The sequence below is a fragment of the Strongylocentrotus purpuratus genome, unplaced genomic scaffold (assembly GCF_000002235.5).
Source record: "Strongylocentrotus purpuratus isolate Spur 01 unplaced genomic scaffold, Spur_5.0 spur5_scaffold_1, whole genome shotgun sequence".
Classification (NCBI taxonomy): Eukaryota; Metazoa; Echinodermata; class Echinoidea; order Camarodonta; family Strongylocentrotidae; genus Strongylocentrotus; species Strongylocentrotus purpuratus.
The window spans coordinates 47,310,204-47,324,874 of NW_022145594.1; the positions used below are offsets into that span (position 1 = coordinate 47,310,204).

Here is a 14,671-nt window from a genome sequence, read left to right on the forward strand (position 1 = left end):
GGAATTGTGAACCCGTTTTCCTTTTTTTTCGAAATCATGAAACTTAGGGAAAATAAACTTTGAAAATTACGAACCTTTTCGGAAAGAAAAGAAATACACGCAACCATGACCACGATAATCTGGACTGGTGAATTGACATAACGATTGTTTGTCTAAAATAACCGGTATTGTTCATGGTGTGCGGTTCTACTGGAGGCGTGTGACAATGATGGGCAAAGAAAGAAAACCACGAAAACGTGTTTTGACGGGCCTAAGAATAACACACTTTCCATGCTGTAAGTAAAGCAACTGCATTTTCTATTCTCCAACTATTTTTTTAGACTTAAATTAATATCCAGACGTGGGAGAGATGGAGGACAACCTGACAATTTGGTGTTGTAAAGTTTGATAGAAGTTCCTATAATAATTTGTTTAACCTTTTATCATTGATAAAGTTTTAAAAAAACGATGGAACAAGAAATGGGAGAGGGGCTCATAACAATACACTCTACAGAGGATAGGTCGAATGTTTTTGGTAGAATCTTGGTTAAAATGACAAATCAAATTGGTAAATTTGGTCAAAATAAGGAACATCACTGGAAAAATGTTTGTCCGGTGTAAAAATAACCTTGTCAGTTGACTGGTTCGAATTTATTTCTGTTTTTCAAGAATGCCATAAAATAGTGTTTCATGGAAGGAGCGTACTGCAATCATAATTCATCTGTTTGGAGGTAAAAAGGCGTTAACTCATATACTTAAACACAGAGTTAACGCCCTTCTGGCTCTGAACAGATCAATTCATTTACCAAAGATGTTTTCATTCATTTTGTAAACATGTTCGAGTTGACATGGTCGAGGTATCGGTATTATTTTCAACTCAAAAAGATCAAAGTAGTGCATTTACAATGAGATTGAATTGTAGTTTGTCAAATAGCAGATTATGATAACTATTGTGATGAATGTAAATAAAAATAAACATATAGAAATAAATATGTACAGGTGCGTACGCAGAGGGGGGGGGGGGGGATTTGGGGGGTTAACCCCCCCCCCTTTGGTAATTTGTATGTGTGTATTTTGGAGGACCCCCCTTTTTTTTGTTTTAATTAAAAAAAAAATTATACTAATGGCTGACCTAAAAAAAGGTGACCTTACCCCCCCCCCCCCCAAGGGACCAAAATGTCAAATTTTCAAATTTCGAGACTAAATAAAATTAAAAAAAAGTGTCCTCTTACCCCCCCCCCCCCCCCCCCCCCCGCTTTTTCAGCGGCTGGCTTAGTCGTTGCGATTTTTTTGGGACCAAAAAAAAAAAGAAAAAAAAAGGGCCCCTTATTTATTGGTCCATGCATGCAAACATTATATAGAAATTTTGCTTCCAATGGCTTTTTTGACAGTGAAAATACAAATGATAGAAAAGACAATATAACATTTAACAATAGAAAACAATGTACATAAATATGGATAATTATTTATAATATGCATGCGCCCCTCAATTTCATATTGCCTACATTTAACATGCGTCATAAATTAAATTGTCTCATAATATAATATTTCCCGTCATCCCCCCCCCTATCCGCTAGCTCCCGATCCACAGTCTCCAACACTTATCCGTCTAATTGCACTTCAATAGCAGCTATTGAAGTGCAATTAAACGGATAGCAATCGAAAACATCAATAACAATTTCAAATCCAGTAGGAAATATATGATTTTAAATATAGGTAGATAGCCTTATGTTTATAGTTATCGCGTCACAGTTGAATTATACACATGTATGGAATTATGAACGTTTTTTTAAATTTATTTTTTGGAATTATGAACCCGTTTTCAATTTCGAAATATGAAATTATGAACTCTATTTCACTTTCTGAATTTATTAATCCTATTTAACTTTCGGAATTATGAACCCGTTTTCATTTTTTTCGAAATCATGAAACTTCAGGAAAATGAACTTTCAAAAATACGAACCTACTCGGAAAAAAAATGAAAGACACGCAACCATGACAACGACACTTCGGACATGTGAATTGACATAACGATTGTTTGTCTAAAATAACCGGTATTGTTCATGGTGTGCGGTTCTACTGGAGGCGTGTGACAATGATGGGCAAAGAAAGAAAACAACGAAAACGTGTTTTGATCTACGAATAACACACTTTCCATGCTCTAAGTAAAGCAACTGTATTTTCTATTCTCCAACTATTTTGTTAGACTTAAATTAATATCCAGACGTGGGAGAGATGGAGGACAACCTGACAATTTGGTGTTGTAAAGTTTGATAGAAGTTCCTATAATAATTTTTTTAACTTCTATCATTGCTAAAGTTCAAACAAAACGATGGAACAAAAACTGGGAGAGGGGCTCATAACAATACACTCTACAGAGGATAGGTCGAATGTTTTTGGTAGAATCTTGGTTAAAATGACAAATCAAATTTGTAAATTTGGTCAAAATAAGGAACATCACTGGAAAATGTTTTGTCCGGTAAACAAATTATACCTTGTCAGTTGACTGATTCGAATTAATTTATTTCAAGCATGAATGACTTATAGTGTTTTATGGAAGGAGCAGGGGCGTACGCAGGGGGGTGTTTTGGGGGTTCAAACCCCCCCTTTGGTATTTTAATGTATGTAAACCCCCCTAAAAAAACCAAACCCCCCCCCCCCCTTTGGCTTTTTTTTATTTTTTTATTTTATTTAAAAAAGAAAAAAAAGAAAAAAAAAAATTATACCCACGGCTAACCTAAATAAGGTGACCTAACCCCCCCCCCCATACGTAAAAAAATGTCAAATTTTGAAATTTTGAGACCAAAAAAAAAAAAAAGTGTCCGCTTACCCCCTCCCCCCCCCCCCCCCCCCCCCCCCCCCCACTGAGCGACTTTTCTGCCGGCTGAGTCGTTGCGATTTTTTTTGGCCTCCAAAAAAAAAAAAAAAAAATGTCCGCTTACCCCCCCCACTGAGCGACTTTTCGGCCGGCGTGATTTTCAAATTTTCGGGAGCAAAATATTTTAAAACCCCCCCCCCCTTGAAAAAATCCTGCGTACGCCCCTGGGAAGGAGTGTACTGCAATCATAATTCATCTGTTTGGAGGTAAAAGGGTGTTAACTCATACACTTTAACACAGAGTTAATGCCCTTCTGGCTCTGAACAGACCAATTCATTTACCAAAGATGGTTTCATTCATTTTGTAAACATGTTCGAGTTGACATGGTCGAGGTATTGGTATTATTTTCAACTCAAAACGATCAAAGTAGTGCATTTACAATTAGATTGAATTGTAGTTTGTCAACTATCAAATGATGATAATTATTATGATGAATGTAAATAAACATATATAAATAGATGTGAACATATTGTATTACAACGATGTTTTTTTTTTCTCTCTCTATGAAATCATGCAAGTACTTTATTGTTTAGGCCAAATTCGGCGCCGATAGAAAAATTAGGAGCGCAAGCAAAGAAGAAAAAGAAGGACAAGAAGAACAAGAAGAAAGAAAAAGAAAAAGGAGAAAAATAAGGAGAAGACTAGGAAAAAGAAGAATAAAAAGAAAAGAAAGAAGAAAGAAGGGGAAAAGAAACCAAATGGATAAGCGGGAGGGAGAGAACAAGAGGGAGAGAGAAAACAAAAAGAAGAGAGAGAGAGAGAGAGAGAACAAGAGGGAGAGAAAGAGAACAAGAGTAAGAGAGAGAGAACACAAGGGAGAGAAAGAAAACAAGAGGGAGAGAGAGAGAGAGAGAGAGAGAACAAGAGGGAGAGAGAGAGAACACGAGGGAGAGAAAGAGAACAAGAAGGAGAGAGAGAACACAAGGGAGAGAAAGAGAACAAGAGGGAGAGAGAGAGAGAACACGAGGGAGAGAGAGAGAGAACAAGAGCGGAGAGAGAGAGAGTAAGAAGGAGAGAGAAAGAACAAGAGAGAGAAAGAGAACAAGAGGGAGAGAAGGAGAGAGAGTAAGAAGGAGAGAGAAAGAACAACAGGGAGAGAGAGAGAGAGAGAGAGAGAGAGAGAATCGGTCATTGGTGTATCTAATAAAATGATCGTTGTATTTTTTTTCTTTCATCTTTAACCCTAAAAAGACGTGTTTATAAAATGCATTTATTCATAAAAAATTTCACTAACTGGTAACCAAGATTCCCAAAGACCTTCAAAATAGGCTGCATATAAAAATATAGCCCTTTGAAGATTAACAGAAGAAATGGAAGAAGAAGAGCACTGCAACCAAAGGCATATACTGCAATATTTTCACGATGGGAGGTTGAGGCCTCTTGCCACTAGATTTGTTTTGTTTGTGTTGTTGTTGTTGTTGGGGGTGGGGCTTTGGGAGGTTCTTGCACTCATTTTCTACACGTGCCTCGCGATTTATATATATATATATATTTTTTTTTTTTGGGGGGGGGAGGGCCGGGGGGGGGGGGGGGGGGGGGCTTGATCCCTGAACCCCTCTAGAACCGCTATTATGGTTCTATTTAGAACCACTGTGTAAAACACTATTCCCCAACATTTTCTTTAAAGCCTCTCTGTTCTTGTTTTACCAGGAGGCCTAAGACCTCCCTGCATGGTCACTGACAGGTGGTTATCTCATAAAATCAGCATTCAACTAACATAAGAAATAGGGTATCATGGGGGACCAACGGTCACCGCTTGCATTGTTTGCTATATAAAGGGCGCAAGTAGCTAAGTAATGCATTAGGGCCTTGCTATATTTTTATGCTCTCTTAAAGTTCAGTTCATTCAGTTCATTTTATTCAAAACCATACAAAGTATGATATAATCTGTTACATAAAAAAGAGACTGGTAATAGTACATCAATCAACATATTCTAACTTGATTACATCATAAACTGAACGGTTTTAGGACCCCTTTAGAAGCTAAGCTTGTGAGCGGGGCCCTATAACAAAATACATACATTTACAGTAAAAAGAATGTTACGTATGATTATACAATGGATGAAAATACTAAGCTACAGAATATAGAACATACAAATACTCTCACACACACACACACACACACAGACACCACATACGCACATCACCATACACAGCAAACACACTGACGAGTAGGTCCTTAGTGGTCAAAAAGCATTTCAGAATGAGAAATTACTAAGATGCGAATAAAAACTATGTCAGTCTTTCAAGCAGGAACGTTTTAGATAAACTTCTAAACCTAGAAAGAGTTGTACTATTTTTTATATCATCAGGCAGACTGTTCCATTCTTTAATGCAAGAGATATGGAAAGAGGTCAGAGTGACATTTGTTCTTGCAGACAATTTTATAGAACAAAGGGTCTTCTTGGGAACCACGTATATGGATTGGGTCCCGTGGGCCTGTTTAAGGGCTCTTTCGGGTTGCAAAGGCAAGGCTGTGGGTCCAGGGGAAGAGCCCCCCGGACGCTCTCAAATTTGAGCTATTCACAATATTCGAGATAGCCGTCTACACTGGCGTACCTGGGGTACTCCGTCAGGGGGGGGCAAGCGACCGAAACAAACAAAAAAGGCGATGCTAATTTTCACTTCTGGCGAGCGAGCGAGCAAAAAAAAATCTTTAAGTAACGTTTGGTATATAAACTGGTATTGTTGCAAGTTGGGGTGGGAACATTTACTTGTTAGCGACGTTAATTTCATTTTTTTGCAAACGAGCGTAGCGAGCAAGAAAAAAATCACTCCTTTTTTAATAATTGCCACTTAAACTTGGTTCAATTGTCCCATGCAGGGTGCGGGAACAATATTGTGTTTAGGGTGATTTCATACCCATTTTAGCTAGCGAGCCTAAATACATCTTTCTCTCAATGAATTGCTATATAAAATTTGTTTCATTGTTGCAGGTCGGGGGCGGGCACAATCGTGTTTAAGGCAATGTCAATCCCATTTTGGCGGGCAGGCAACCCCCTACATTTCTCTTTTTAATGATATTGTAGCAGGTTAGTGGTGGGCACATAATTCCACGAGCTAGCGAGCGTAGCGAGCGAGCGAAAAAAAATCACTTCTCGTTTATAGGGAAAATATGGTACATAAAACTTAGGTTCATTGTTCCATGTCAGGGACGTGATTATTAAAAGCGGTGTTATTTCTATTTTGGCGAGCGAGCGTAGCGAGCGAGCAAAAAAATCACTTCTCTTTTGTAGGGAAATTATGGTACATAAACTTGGGTTCATTGTTCCATGTCAGGGACGTAATTATTAAAATCGGTGTTATTTCTATTTTGGCGAGCGAGCGTAGCGAGCGAGCAAAAAAATCACTTCTCTTTTATAGGGAAAATATGGTACATAAACTTGGGTTCATTGTTCCATGTCAGGGACGTGATTATTAAAAGCGGTGTTATTTCTATTTTGGCGAGCGAGCGTAGCGAGCGAGCAAAAAAATCACTTCTCTTTTATAGGGAAAATATGGTACATAAACTTTGGTTCATTGTTCCATGTCACGGACGTGATTATTAAAAGCGGTGTTATTTCTGTTTTGGCGAGCGAGCGTAGCGAGCGAGCACAATTTTTGTAATGATAATTGGTTCATAAATTTCAGATTTTTTTGTTGCAGGGCAGGGCTTACACAATCATGTCTAAGGTGATGTTAATTCCGTTTTGGCGAGCACGAGCACACCAAAACTTCTTTGAATAACGTTTGGTACATGATTATTAACTGGTTGTTGCAGGTTGGGGCGGGCACGTTAGCGGTGTCAATTCCATTCTGGCGAGCGAGCATAGCGAGCAAGCAAAAAAAATTCTCTTTTAATAGAAATGAATAAATAAACTAGTTTTTATTGGTGCAGGTCAGAATGGACGCAATCGTGTTTAACGCGATTCAATTCCTATTTGGCGAGAGGGCGTAAAAACTCTTCCATTTTTAATGATATTGTTGCAGGTCAAGGGTGGGCACAATTGTTTCCAAAGCAATATCTATTCATTTTATTCGCGAGCAAGTGTAGCGAGCGAGAAAAATGAATTACTCTCTTTTAGTAACATTTGGTACTTACACTGTGTGTTATTGTTGCCATGGTTGCAGGTAGGGGCCCGTCGGGGAAGGCACAATAATATTCTAGGCAATGCTAATCCTTTTCTTTTTTCAGGGGGACGAGCAAGTGAAAACATTTAATACAAAATAGGCTAGCAAGCAGTTCGCGCCAGCGAAGAGTTTCGAATTTGTTATATCACTTATATTTTCCTATTTTCATTTGTCTAAATTTTTCAGGGCCGTATGCGGAATATTTTTCTGGTGGGGGAGGGGGAAAGATGCGTTAAAAGTTTTCGAAGAATCTCAAAAGCAAAAGGAGTGAAGGGAGTTCGAGCGACCGAACTGGTCATGAGGGTACTTTTGCATTTTCAAAAGTAGAATTGAAGGATTTGGTATAGGCCTACACTACATTTTCAGGAAAAAAACTGTACGTTTTCAAAATATCTGGGGTCAACTGCCCCCCCCCCTGGTGCGTACGGCCATGGTCTTTTTTTTTTAAATTTCCCCATTTTTTTCCTTTCCTTTTCTTTTCCCTTTTTCTTCCTTTTCTCTTCTTCTTCTTTTTTTCCTTTTTTCTCTTTCTTTCCTTTTTTTCTTCCCTTTTCTTCCCTTTTCTTTTTCTTTCCTTTCCTTTTTTTCTTTTCTTTCCCCTTTTTCTTTTTTTCCCCTGGAGCCCGTCAGGGGGGGGGGGGGCACTCTGCCCCCCTGCCCCCCCCATAGATACGCCACTGGCCGTCTAGCTTGATGAGTGATAAAAACACACCCTCTCTCCTAACTACATTTTTTTAGAACAAAATATTGTTTTGGAGTCCAGGTGCCCGCCTTAGAGCCCCTGCTGGGGTAAAGCTTTTGCTAGGGAGCCCCGAAGATATTCAGTTTTTAAATTATTGATTTTAGAACCTTTAAAATAGCCGTCAAAAAAAAAAATCAAAAAAAAATCACAGAACCTCTATCATTTCATTTTAGAAATCACCTCTCTTTCTCTATTCGATACAACTGTTTTTCAAACTGTTCTATTTCCCTCCGTTTTCGTAGGCCCATGTCAAGCAAACTGATCAGAAATCTGTAATCTGTATGTGTAATTATAGGTTTCATGATTTTATTTCCTATACTTTTCTTCCCCCTCTCTCTCTCTCTCTCTCTCTCTCTCTCTTTCTCTCGCAGTGGCGTAGACAGGTTCGTACACCTGGGGGGGGGGGATGACTCAGGGGCGGATCTAGCTTTTTGCTAAGGGGGGGAATGACCAAAATAATGACGATGCGGAGCATCGTCCACGAGCCGCGAAGCGGCGAACCGATTTTTTGGGCGGTGTTTATTTGAACCCCGTAAGTGATGTTTTCCTGGCATCTATTAACACAATGGAGACCATAAAAAGCAGTGCATGATAACGTCTTTTTAAATCAAGTAACAGTTAAATACACAGTTATATCCAGAGTTATCATGTGTTTGGTTAAGTTACCAGATGAGTTGAATATCTTCTCACAATATTTGCACTTGAAAGGGTTTCTCTCCAGCGTGCGTTCTTTTTTCTTTCTTTTTTTCTTTTTTCCCCCTTTTTTTCCCCTTTTTTTTGGGGGGGGGGGGGGGCCGCCCAAGGGGGGGGGGGGGTTAAACCCCCTAACCCCCCCCCCCCCCCCCGTAGATCCGCGCCTGTTTAATCTTGTGGTTATCTTGTGGTTTCCAAATTATTATTATCATCATCATAATTATTATTATTATTAATATTATAATTGTTATCATTATTATTATTACTATTATTATCATCATTATGACTTATTAAGTAAGCAAATATCATTCCCCAAAACCTGGGGGGGGGGGGATGATTGTACATGCCATCCCCCTCATCCCCCCCCCCCCCCCCGTTGTCTACGCCCCTGCTCTCTCGCTTTCTATTTACCCTTTTTTAGGCAACCAAAAGGGGTTGGCCGTGGCTGATTGCCCCCCCTCCCCCTAGATCGACTGACATGACAACAATTATTATTATTGGAGACCCTGAAAACTTTTTTTTACTACTGATGTCAATTTATGTGGTACTAAGTTCGTTCACCGGTCGCGCGCAGAGAATATCCTTTTGAAATAGCCAGGCTGTTGTGAAAAAAAGAAGAACAAAAAATACATAAAAACAATTAACAGCTAAATCCAGGTCGTAACTTGTCAAAAATCATTGCGACATACTGGTTATTCCAGAATCTGGCCGATTTAATTTTGATCTCAACCACACTGTAGCAACACAATATTCATATATTCACATATTTAAATGCAGCGGTAGGACGCCAGCCGCGTAGTAGGACGTCAGCCCGGGGATTCCCCTTTCATTCGAAACACCCAAACGTATAGTCGCCATTTTCCTGCCAGAAATGTGCACGTACTGACGCGCCACACCACCGGCCACCTCGCTTCCGAATATGAATCCCAGTTCGATTCAGTGATTGATCTTACTAAATTTTAAGATCTTTCTTCAGTTGCAGTAGATTTAGATTTAAGTCTATAATCGACGACTTGCTGTCTCTGTAAACCTGATCAGACTGAAACAAGGTTAGGCCTAGTCTATTTTAAATAATCTTGTTCCTTGTTTATACATATACATGTAGCTGCATTACTATCCTGGCTGTGTATTAAAAGCTGTGCCTTTGATTCTCAACATTTCAAACACCACTGTACAAAACTCAACTGATTTCACTAAAAATCGGTACTTTAGTGACAATTAATGAAACCTAAATAGCAGTAAAATACAATTTGTTCAACTTACTGGTGTTAAAAAGAATAATTAAAAAATTCAAATTTTAAGTATAGCGTCAAATTTGCCGATCAGATCAGCCACATCGGTACTATTGTGTGCAGTCAATGCAATATTGTGCGGTGTGTATATAATTGTGTACAATACCTGTCTCTCAGCAAGTATGCAGTGCTATAGAGGTCAATACGAATTAGCATTGACTCTCTATGCTTTGCTGGAGTGACCAGTACTAGTTGTATGATGGAATGCATGCAGTTTGATGGGGGTTAATTGGGTAAACTGTAGGCCTACTCGCTGTAGTTGTAGTGTTGTAGTTGTGCTTCTTTTATTTGGTTAGGGCCTACACTACAGTCATCATGTTGATTCTTGTTATCACCTGTAGAAATATCTATGACTAGACCATTTGCTTTAACACATATTTTAACATGATACCTTGCTAATTATGTTAGCATCCAGAAATGTAATTGTTTAGTTAATTAAGCAAGGCTGTCAACTTTGGGGAACTGCTTCGAGGGAGATTGTATGCCATTTTTTTTTTACTAACGGGGGGGGGGGGGGGGGGGGGGAAGGGGTGTTGAGTAAACAAAATTAATTGAAGTGCTCACTACCCCCCCCCCCCCCCGCCCGTTGAGTAAAACAAGTTGCTTTCGATATGTACTTACGTACTGTACACAAAATAAATTAACATTAAAATTTAACAATGTGTACATTACATACTGTATGCATCATCAGATCACAGTATTTGAGAAGGAAGATGGCCCTTGGAAAACAGACCTGGAAACTTGACTGCAGATCTTCTGCATTTTTCAAGTACATCCAGTAATAAGGTGATAACTTTAAAGGGGTAGAAAATGAGATCATTGGCATTGCCATTTGTGGGAAAGGGGGAAGTAGCCCTTAATCAGGGCTGTCAACCCTCCCGCATTTGGAGAGAGGGGGCTCAATCTCCCGCCATCCCACCAGCTCGTAGCGAGAAACTCCCGCCACCACGCCCTTACTCCCTTACTCTCGCAATCTTCCGCAGTCTCCCGCAATCTCCTGGTTTATGAAGAAACCTCCCGCCATATTGACCATATTGCCCTAGCTCGTCTTTGACTCGGGGCAATATGATCTTAGCTTGGTAAATATTTCTGATATACCCCTCAAGCCCAGTCAATATAATATAAATATTTTTTTCAGATATTTCCGCCCATGTCTTATCACCATTTTCCAGAGGACTACACTTCTGTCGAGTGAAAAGGACACCTTACACCATGGATGGATTCTGCCTTCTCTATTTGATCCTGATTCTCTTGATGAGATCTGGTGACGTTGAAACCAATCCAGGTCCTAACACTGCAGTAAGGTATGTAACAGTGGTAGTAGCGCCTTCGGGGTTAATAATAAACTTGGGTTCGATAACAAATTACAATAACTGTCATAAGCTACTGAAATTGTGGCATTTGATCGGCTGAGAGCAGATTTGTCTTAGAAATTTAGCATTTGTGATTGATTTATGAAACAGGGCCCTATACACACGATGTTGAAGCGATTGGAAAGGTTGATCATGCAGCAATGAGTTTTGGCATATATATACTGTGAGGTTATGGAGTTTCAAATAAAAAATTTCGCCCAGTCTAAGAGTCACATTTACTGGACACAAACATGTGTATATACATGTAGGACTAAACAAACATGTGGCAGGAAAGTGTGGTCCACAACAAAATGACTGTCATATTATAACTCAACTTTCTTAAACAAGGCAAACCACACAATGTGGTCAATAGTCGTGAGTGAGTCAATGTGACACTTGAAATCATTATGTTATCAATCAAACTTAGTGATATAACATCGATTTGGCCAAAACAAAATTTATCATTTGGTTGTCCTCGACCTCCCGCTCGTCATTTTCAGGCCGCTCAATTTATTTATTTTTTAAAATAATGTTGTAATTTTTAATTCATTTTCTTTTTTAATTATTTTTTTAAATTCATTTTTTTGGGGGGAAGCAATCTTAAATGCCATACCATTTTATGCATTTTGCAAGGATCAAAATGCGTCCCGTTGCCAGTTTGGTCTTTTCAGTACGCAATTCTGTATTTATTAAACTTGGCATTTTTATTTTTCTATGTCAAAATGCCGTTTATTCAAATCAGGTTCTGAGCATTCTTAAACTCATTTTAAAGCCCATCTGTACTAGTTTACATGAGGGATTAGACCACCCTGCAAGGTCACTGGACAGGTGGTTATCTCATTAAATGAGCTCTCAGTTAACATAAGATAAAGAGGATCATGGGGGACCAATGGTCATCGATTAGGCATTGTTTGCTATATAGAGGGCGCAAGTAGTGCAGTGGGGATTTAAAAGGTGCTGTATTTCAAAGCCAAATAAACTTTCTGTGTTGGTCTTGATATTCATTGTACATTAAACTAGTCTTTTACCATATTAAAATTGTTATATAGACATTGTTTGTTAAATGCTTGACATCCCAATGATTTTTTTTATTTTTTATTGAAAAATATTTATTAAAAAAAATATATATACAAAAATGGGGGGGGGGGGGAACACACAAAATTAAATTAAAAATAAATAAATAAATAAAGTCCGCCAGCCTGCCCCTACTCCAGAAAAGCAATCAAGGACAACCAAACGATTTTTGTTTTGTTTTAGCATTATTATGCATGATACAGATAATAATTATGATGATGAAGAAAATAATAATAATATTATTAATAATAATAATGATAATAATCATCATCATCATCATCATCACCATCAATATCATCATCATCATCATCATCATCATCATCGATATCAGCATCATCATCATCATCATCATTATCATCATCATCATCATCATTGATCATCATTATCAACTCTAGTAATGATAATACATGTAAACATTATCATTTTTTTTTACTGCCAGACTCTGCTTTTTTGGAATAATTACCCTTGCCAGAACAATACCGCCCTCACTTGCAACTTGGGGCAATATGTCTCAAATGTTATATATCACAGGCAATATATTTTGATATCCCCACCCTGTTATATTGCACACTCAAGCACACAATACAAATTGATGCGTATCACATGATAACTTTTTAGCCAATAGGATGTTCTCTAATGAATATCCTATCATACCCAATTGATTTATTATTCATTTTACAGTACTGTCAGTGAATTGGAGTTCCTGAAGCTGGCCCAGGACATCTCTCCATCTTACTACAAGGCTGTAGGGATATCTTTAGGGATCCCCCATGCTCAGCTACAAGCAATCCTGGTTGAGAATTTGAAGAACTACACCAATGCGTTACTGGATGTGTTTATGAAATGGAATGTCATGCAGCAACCTCCACACTCAAATAAACGACAGTTTTTGGCAGACAAACTTCGAGAGATTGACTTGGGTGGCCTATCAGACGGATTACTCAATGGACCTCCAATTCCAAACAGCACAGGTAAACAGAAACTAATTCTTGCAACACCAGAAGACATAGAAAATCACTCATAAAAGTGAAGTCATTTTTTACCATAGAGATAGTGAGTGCTCTGTGTTCTATACATTTGCCACAATTTACAGAAGTGTCAAGTTTTATCAGGCCCTTCGACTCTTTTCATAATTTACTAATTTAGCTTAGTTTATCCTAGATATTTATCTGGACACCAATATAGTACATGTACAAGTACTTTGAGTGACAGCAGAATTTAATGTATGTCAGCTTTCTTTACATGCAAACGTTCTACAAACAAATTATATTCTTTTGCGTCATTCCATTCTAAAACTGTAATTATGCATCTGCCCACCGAAGGAGGTGCCGGCAAAAAAATGTTTTGGGGTTCAAGGTTCAAGGTTCATTTTATTTCTTTCTTTCACAACATTTTTACATATAATAATAGAACAAAAAACAGCATAAGAAAAAACAATTTAAGTGCAATTTTAAGTCGATATATCATCCAAATGAAAGAAAGTGGAGACCTTAGAAAAGTTGGGCTTGTAAGAGCAAGGTCCCCATATAACATAATCCATCAATGTTTCACTTTTAAAAATGTTTCAAAGTTATCAAAACTATACATGATTAAATATGGGGGAAATATTTACAAGGGATAGCTTAAATTTTGAAAATGAGAGGATGAAAATATATACAAAGGGATCGAGAGGAAAAAAGCAAACTGCAACAAGAAAAACCACAAAATAGAGAAAAAAACAGAGAAAGAAGAAAGTTATATGTATATAGGGGAAAATGGTATATGGTGTAAAGAAAAAGAAAAATAGAAGAGAGGAGGGGGGGGGGGAGAGAATGTGAAATGCTGACATTTATATTGAATAATAAAACAAATTGATAAATTATTATCTAATATCATTTCTGGTGATATAATTTTTACATTAATTGTCGACATAGTTACTCAATAAATGTAATTTCAATTTGCGTTTAAAAACAAAGACACTGACAGATCTAGTTACATTGATAGGAAGTGAGTTCCAAAACTTGGGACCAGTACAAGCCAGCGTCTTCAGAGCAAAAGCAGTTCTTACACGTGGAATATGAAGTGCAGTTGCCTGCCTTGTATTATAGCTATGAATTTGATTGTTCTTTCGAAATATTTGTACTAACGCATTTGGGAGAGTACCATTTTCAAAACCATACGTAATTGCGCCTAACTGTATAAAGTAAATGTCTTCAACCTTCAATAGCTTATTACTGTAGAACAAAACATTAGTATGAGCACGATAGCTCGCATTAAAAACAACTCTAACCACCCTTTTTTGGGCAACACGAATCTTATCTAATTGTGTTTTCAATGACTTTCCCCATGCCAGCACTCCATAATTGAGATAAGGCAAAATTAAAGTAGAATACAAAATAAGCAAAATTTCTTGTGGGACAAAAGAACTTAATTTATAAATTACACCAGTATTTCTAGACACGACTTTACAAATATTAGTACAATGAGATGCCCAAGACAGCTTCTCATCAATATGTAGCCCAAGAAACTTGGTGGAAGTTACTCTCACAACATTAACATCATCAAAAAATAC

The 14,671-nt window shown here is 38.0% G+C and overlaps 1 protein-coding gene across 1 annotated transcript; it reads left to right on the forward strand.

The window, feature by feature from the left end:
* The first annotated feature begins 10,840 nt into the window (after positions 1–10,840).
* LOC105440621 lies at positions 10,841–13,144 on the forward strand. Its single transcript, XM_030978851.1, has 2 exons — positions 10,841–10,998; positions 12,802–13,144. The coding sequence occupies exons 1-2, from the start codon at positions 10,907–10,909 to the stop codon at positions 13,142–13,144; spliced, it is 435 nt and encodes a 144-aa protein (XP_030834711.1). The 5' UTR covers positions 10,841–10,906.
* The last annotated feature ends 1,527 nt before the right edge of the window (positions 13,145–14,671 follow it).